At 39.7% G+C, this 8,028-nt stretch overlaps 1 protein-coding gene across 1 annotated transcript; it reads left to right on the top strand.

Annotated features, from left to right (window-relative positions):
- The first annotated feature begins 617 nt into the window (after window positions 1–617).
- LOC135701889 (histone H3, embryonic-like) lies at window positions 618–950 on the top strand. The gene has a single exon (XM_065222834.1). The coding sequence runs from the start codon at window positions 618–620 to the stop codon at window positions 948–950; it is 333 nt and encodes a 110-aa protein (XP_065078906.1).
- Window positions 951–8,028: the final 7,078 nt, after the last annotated feature.

Below are 8,028 nucleotides of genomic sequence, written 5' to 3'. Positions count from 1 at the left end.
CTTTGCCGAGTCTTTTGCCTCACTTGCCACGTCCAGTCATTGTTTATGCTGTTGATGTTTCTTCGGGTAAGGTTGAAACGAATTTCAACGGCGCCGGTGGTGTAGTGGTAAGCGTGATTACCTCTCACCCCAGCAGGCCTGGTTTCAATACCAGTCAGCGCCGCCGGGATGTTCTGAGGCATAACATCTCTGATCACGCCTTCCTTCGGATGGGAAGTAAAGCCGTTGGTCCCCGGTTCATAAGTTGATGGGTCGATAGGTAGGGTCCAGGTGTGGGAGCTGCCTTCCTGGCACGTCGGTAGCATTGGTGCACGGAAAACAAGATCGACGGAAAAAACAAACCAAAGGGAAAAAAAAAGGTTGAAACGAATTTGACAAGAAATTCCAATTTTCGGCTTTTTACACCTACTCGAGGTTTAAATTCTTCTTGTTGTTGTGTTCTTGTTCTTTCTTCGTTTATGATTGGTTGAACATAGCAAAAGCATGTTATAAAAGATAATGGAAGTCAGAGAAAAAATGTTATTCAACATATTGCATTCAACGTATCCACATCGTATAATGGCCGCACCAAGCAGATCGCTCGTAAGTCCACCGGAGGAAAGGCTCCTCTTAAACAGATGGCCATCAAGGCCACTCGCAAGAGCGCTCCAGCCACCGGAGGAGTCAAGAAGTCTCATCGCTACCGGCCAGGACCTGTCGCTCTGCGTGAGATCCGTCGTTACCAGAAATCGACCGAGCTGCTGATTGCAAGTTGCCTTTCCAGCGTCTGGTCCGTGAAATCGCCCAGGACTTCAAGACCGATCTGCGCTTCCAGAGCTCGGTCGTTAATGGCCCTACAGGAATCCAGCGAGACCTATCTGGTCGGTCTGTTCGCCATCCACGCCAAGCGTGTCACAATAATGCCAAAGGGCATTCAGCTGGCTCTTCGTATTTGTGGTGAACGCTCCTAATTTCTCAGTCGAAATCTAGCAACACCGGCCCTTTTAAAAGCCACTAAAAGATTCCACAAGAGAGTTGGGAAGGAAATTTCTGTTGCTTAAAACTGATCGCATCACAGTGAATCCTGATCTAAAAATTGCAACCAGCAAGTGCCCTAGAACCAAAAGCGGTGCGATGCTATGACGATGACTGTAAGGGGCTTAGAAGCAGAAGGGTGAAAGCCAATTCGCGTTATCGATTTCCTCTTTTGTGATGTCCATGGCTTTCTATTTCGTACTATTTTTGCTATGCTCTACTATCATCCACAATAACAAACGTATCAATGAATGTGTTTGCCGTCGAGTTAACGTTATCTGACTGTGCACTTTGCAGTTGCTCCTCCGTGAATGCTCAGATCTAATCCACTTGCACAGAGAACTACATAGATGGTGCATGGGATAAGCTTTCCATCTTCAATGTACAAGCACATTTATTCAATCTATAGATCAATTTACAGCGCCTGCCACGTCCTCACGGTCTTTTGGGGGAGAGAAGGATGATTAGTTCGACGTCCGGTTGTTAATAGAGACCGAGAATTCCTCTACATCTCCATGGCTGTCCCGGGAAGGATAGTTGTGTTAGTGAGGTAGGTTATTTTTAGATCAGGGTTCACTGTGGTAAGTGATGCGATCAGTTAAAGCAGAATTTGTTTTAATTTAAATCTAGTGGGGAGAGAATAAGGCAAAGTGCAAGGAAGGGGATAGGCTTGGGATTGAACTCCCTACCTTCTGCTCAGTAAGCAAAAACGGTAACGACTGAACCAACCGGTGAACACTCGTGTTTATTTAAGTTACCATGGAGACGTAATTTGTTATTAGCCCCGGTCCCTTTCAAATTGTATCATTATTTATGAACGGCCTTATATTTGAAATGACGTTTCACATTCATCTAGTGAAGTCCGATTTTCATTCAAATAATCGTTTAATCGATTAACGAACCGAAAAGTAAACTATTTATAATCGGTTAGATCATGCCGATACAAGCATTAACATCTCCACAGGATCATCACCGATCGTTTCAAACATGTGCTGCACTCTCATTGGTGGAAAAATGGCAGCACAGCGAACAAAAAATAATCGATTAGTTGTTAATCAAGTAATTAAAAACTTGGACACCTCTGATTTTGGTGTGATTGTTTTGATAAAAATGAGCGCAAATATCATCTCTTTCGAGGGGGCAGCAAAACCACAAAATTACCTTGAATACGGGGGGTTCTCATTGGTTGAAAAGGACCGTGAAAGAAGACACTAAAATAGAAAGTTTTTCTTCCGACAGTTTCATCTTAGTATTCATCTTTGACTGAACTACTGAACCTCGTCGTAATGCTACATCGACATGTTTCGTCTAGGAATGATTCTCTGATGACTGTGTTGGGGAAGCAGCATATGCATGTACGTAATTGGTGGATTTGTTAGTTAATTCGACGCTTTTGGACAATGCTGGACATTTACCACTTTTTCAATAGTTTCTTGTTGAAAATCAACATTCGGAAGCATTTTATCGATGCGTAACCATATTGCTGGTCGAGTTGTGATAAAATTATTGAAATTTGACCAAGGGCAGCTGAGTTATTAACGTTCAAAATCTTTCACAATTTTGTTTCATGTTCCTTTTTCAGTTTTCATAAAGTGTACCCCATATAGAAATCACCGACGTAGTCCTACATAAAAAAACACGTGTGATTATGTTTAGGGCATCCTAAAATAAAGTTCACAAAAGTCGCAAAAGTCGACAATTTTTTTTTGGTTTTCCATCCAAATGTGACGGTTGAAAAAATAGATGTATCCACAAGTAAAATTTATGACACATTAGAAACAATTTGGATTCTAATTGGAATTTCCTTCAAACTTTCACCATCTACTCAATTTTATTAAATTCACTCTACAGTATTGTTGATATTCTCATGAAACCTCGCACTTCAGTATATTATGTGTACAACATACTCTTGTTATATTCATTACAGTTCCTTTAGTAATTTCTTCAGATTTATCTACAAACATTTTTCAGAAAGCTTTTGAAATTCACCTTCGACCTTTTATTGAAGTTTGCTAATAATTTTCTTGAAACTTTCCTCAGAACACTCCTGAAAATTTCCTCAGAACTTTGTTAAAAGTCTTCTTAGAATGTTGCAATGGTTCTCCTTAAAATTCCCTGTTTTTTATTAAAAACCCATTGAATTATCTCAACAATATTCTAGTCAACATTGTCAATCTTTGAAGTGCCAGACTGTTGAAAAACAAACTTAAGAACTTTGAAAATATTTCAATATGTCAGATTCTTTGGCAAGTTATAGAGTCATTGGAGTTTCATTGAAGAGAAAAAATGCAAAGCTACAATAAATATTTTAAAACTTTAAAATCTGTATAATAGTTCTCAGTCCTTCAACAAAAACCAAGAATCATGAGGAGTTTCGTAGTATGTAACCATCAAGAAAAAAATATTCATGCTTTTTTCTAGTTTAATTAAATTATGAATCTAACTTCAATCTGATTCGGAAACTCAAACAAATGTGGAAGATAAACATTTAAAAAAGTTTACAAAAGCTAGTTAAACTAAAAATTTTAGCAAAAAAAAAAGTTTATCTTCCATTTAATTCCACTTAATTAATTTTGGTGTCCATGACAGATACGTATTTCGACTACAATGTGCAGTCTTCATCAGAGTCATTCCCACTAAAGAACTTCTAACAAAATCTAACCCCCTTAAGTACTCATCTCTTAGGTATAAGAGTCAAGATCATAGGTATAAAAATGAAACTACAATGTGTTGAATCGGGACCTACCTAACTTATAAAAACCAAAGATTTAAGTAAACTAAAGGAGAAAAATCTATTCAACTCTCTAATAAGGAAAATCCCAAAGGCTTGGTAGCCATCATAATGAAGTAATGAAATTGGGTTGTTAGCGGAATAAAACAGCAAAAAAAGGTTATCTTCCATTTAATTCCACTTAATTAAACCTAGGGGATGAGTACTTAAGGCTACGACTATGATTTTCGTGAATCACGAAATGAGATGCAAAGCGTAGAGAAAAACAACAATATGGAACTCATGGATTGGAGGATCAAATTAACTTGGTGAGACCTGTCCAAATACTTCTTACAATAAAAAAAAAACTTATTGCGTGCCAGGATTCAGGAGAACATTTTAAAACTGGAAGTGTGTGTGAAGCGGCTCTCGTTCTGATGGAGGAAGCTTTTTGGATACCGAAAGATAAAGTGTTTATTGTATTGTACTTTTTCACTATAGTTTTAAGATGTTTTGTATAGTGAACAAGAATCCTCGGCTCTGTAAAGTTAATTCGATTGAGCCCTATCAAATAAATTAATGAAGAAACAAAAAATATCTAGTGTATCAAACAATTAGTTTTAGTGACAAACCTTTTTTTTGCTACCTTTATGCTTGTGATTCTCCCATAGTTCGCCGTCGCGTCAGACGGAGTGAGTCGTTCCAGCAAATCATTTTACGCTATTTCGTACACCTGAGACAAACACACATTTACCGCGCTCGGCGGTACCAAGTCCTTCTGAATGGCAGTATTTCCCATGCATACATCTCATGGTTTCACGTTGGTTACATTACTCTGCCCGGTTTATGACAGTCAAGAGGCTGATTTTATTGCGGAATTATTCAAACTCATCTATCCCATCGGAAAACGAAGCGACAAGGTGGAGCTAGGGGGGAGCAAGAGGAAAAGCACGACAGAAAAATGGAATATCGCACCGCAGATGAACGGATGGAAAAACGAAGGTGGACACCCGATCAAAAAAAAATGTATTCCGTACTGGTACGAAAAAATCCGTCACCATCATGAGTTTATGTCGGGACTAAGAGACTTTAAATGATCTTTATTTCTTGCGTTTGTGTGGTTCACATGTATGAATTTTCAAGTGACACAGTATATTTGAGATTGTAACTATTATTTACAGTTCTTAGTCCTATCAGGCCTATTTTTACCACCTTGGTGGGATTGGTTTGATTTGAATTGGAAAAAGGAGACTACTTATAACTACTATTTACAACTACAACTAACCTACAACTACTATACACACCTAATTGCTTATCAAAGCATGTTTTGATGTATTGCATTGCTGTACAAACCTAGTCTTAATGTCATCAATTTTGTAATCTAATTTTCAAACATTTGCCTCTTGGTGGAGATCTGAAATTCTTGTGTCAAAGGGACGATCAAGGATCATCCTAAGCACTCTGTTCTGAGTGGCTTGGATTTTGTTCCTGTGAGTCTGTGCACATGATTCCCACACCGGAGCTGCGTAGAGGATGGCAGGTGCTATAATTTGTTTGTAGACAGCCAGTTTGTTCACCCTTGAGAGGCAGGATCTACGGCAAATCAGCGGATACAGACACCTAACCAAGGCGGAACACTTGATTACGGTTTTCTCTTCATGCGAGTGGAATAAGAGCTTTTCGTCAAACAACATCCCGAGATAGGTTACTTCGGCGGACCACTCAACCCTTGTGCCATCCATGATTACAGTACAAGATGGAGCTGGTTTTAGTTTGGGTGGTTGCCGATGGAGGAACATGATTGTTTGTGTTTTGGAGGCATTGATTTTGATTTTCCACGTGGTGGCATAATCAGCAAAGGCGTCAAGACATCGTTGGAGTTTGTTTGTTTTTCGCGAGGCACCCTACCCTTGACGGTTATTGCGGTATCATCTGCGAACAGAAGAACACGCAACCGTCGCCGAGGGGAGGAATGTCTGAAATGTAAATGCTGGAAAAATGGAACTCCTGCTGGGATAGAAAACGTGTTTGAAAGCGATACCTTAATCGACCTTTGCTGAAGGTAGTTAGGGTGATATGTCGGGACTTTCTCGTATTTTCTTTTATTTAGCGTCGGGGTGTGTTGGGCAATCGATTGCCAATCACCGTCATGCGTCGATTGCCAATTGGCTTAGCCAATTCTAGATGAATTCTTTAAAAGGTCCTATCTGCCTTGATCGAATACTTTCATCCACTTCCTCTTTTTATAATCACGGCTATACAAACAGATTTCACGCCATTTTTTTCCAAATAGTTTGATGGAGGAAGTTCTCATCTAGCATCCAGAAGGCCAAACACAATAGGGAACGTTTTTACAGCAGAGTTTTTATTGAAAGAGCAGTTCCACACCAAATGACGAATCGATCACATTCGACCATTTTGGATCTGACCAATTCCACGCCAAATGACGAATCTGAAAAAAAAACTCGACCTGCTGTGACTTGCATGAAACTTTGTATAATGGTGTGTTATGGGCAATGAGCTCACATTTTTCCGAAAATTTGACCATTTTGGATTTTGTGTTTTATTTGCTTCAATATGGTGTCATTTTTCTACAAATTATAGCTCAAAAATGTACAAAATGACGTCTGAGACAATATTAAAAAAGAAAACAAAAAAAAGGGAAAAATATACCTGGGCTTATTGATTTTCAGCACTATTTCCAAAAAAAAAGAACGGGTTAAAAATTCATCTAAAAAAAACGTTAATTTGAAAAAAAAAAATATTAGGTACATGATCTAATATGGCACATTTTTAGCAAAAATGTTATTTGTTCCAAAAGGCCTGGAGTTCAATCCCAGTCAGCACCATCGGAATTTGTTTTCTGTCGATCTTGTTTTCTAAACTGAGTACCAATGCTACTGACGCCATTGAGGCAGCTCCCACACCTGGACCATACCTATAGACCCATCAACTTATGAACAGGGGACCAACGGTTTTATGAGAGATGTTAAGCCTCAGAACATCCCGGCGGCGCCGACTGGGATTGAACCCAGGCCTGCTGAGGTGAGAGATAATCACGCTTACCACTACACCACCGGTGTCACTATCTGTAGAGGTTCACTAAAAATATCTGGTTTGGCAGTCTATCTGTACCTGTGGCTTGAAAAGCGATATTTTCATTGCAACCCGGACCGGCAACCGTGATCGTGTTATTGAATTGGTCTATCGTGGATTGTCTACCAGGTAATAAAAGATTATTATTTAGCTTTATTAAGGAGGCTTTCAGCCTTGGGCTGGTTCGCCTCCAAGGGTAATAAAAGATCGCTAGTCTTATTCGCGTCAATTTCGAAAATTAATAAATTACATCAAAACTGAGACCTTTGTGGGGACGCAGAGGTAAACATGGTCTCAAAACAACAATGGTCGTTCTAATATTTCTTCCATACTCCCACCTGATTGCATAGACGTGGACAGCGCCGTTATTGATCTTTGAAAATTGAGTCACTGAAACTTGTACATTGAGAATGTACTTCCAGCCCCATTCAGTTGATTCAATGTGCCTCTGCCATTTGGAGCACTTTTAAAGGTACCAAAATTGGTTTGATCGGAACAATCTTGCATGGTTGCTCTAACCATAGATTGAGATTAAATAAATTGAAAAAGATTTCCGAATCAACAGTTAAACGACAAGTTTTACTCGGGAGCTCACCAAACCGGCTCTTCCCACTGACAGCTAATGCATCGAGGGGGGAAATTGTCGCGTGCACTGGTTGGGAAAATTATGTCATCTTCTGGTGAATGTTTTTGGGACAACCACAAAGCAACTCCCGGTCTCCAGCAGCTGAGAAGGAAATAGGTTTTTGATGGAACACCGTCACCTTCCAGTTCAGAGCCAACGTGCGACGAGTCGGCCTCCAGTTGTCCCAACACGTCATACTCACTACTCTACATATATAGTATGTGGCCAATGTGTGTGACAAAGGAAGCATTTTTATTGCCACTCATTTCTTTCCTGTCGCCAGCTTTATTTATAGCCGCAATCACTAATAATTTCCAGTGGTTTGCCAACTCAGTCACTGAGCGCATTGGAATGGTACCTCTACCGATCGTTCCATCCATGTCTTTCAATTATTAAATCATATTTATTTCATTTCACAGCCGTATGTGCGTGTGTCTGTGCATGTTTTGGAGATTGGCTCATTCAGATTTATAATTACACATTTATTGCAATTTTAATTGTTTTCATCGGACATCCCCAGTGTCCGCTCCTCCGCAGCAGCCTCCGCACGATTTTTGATGCTGGATTATACCACGTGCCCTGA

The sequence above is a fragment of the Ochlerotatus camptorhynchus genome, unplaced genomic scaffold (assembly GCF_037179485.1).
Source record: "Ochlerotatus camptorhynchus isolate MF236.1 unplaced genomic scaffold, CSIRO-AGI_Acam_v1.1 ptg000178l, whole genome shotgun sequence".
NCBI classification, from domain to species: Eukaryota; Metazoa; Arthropoda; class Insecta; order Diptera; family Culicidae; genus Ochlerotatus; species Ochlerotatus camptorhynchus.
Note: the sequence above shows the minus strand (reverse complement) of the source record. Positions and strands in the feature narration are given on the sequence as shown.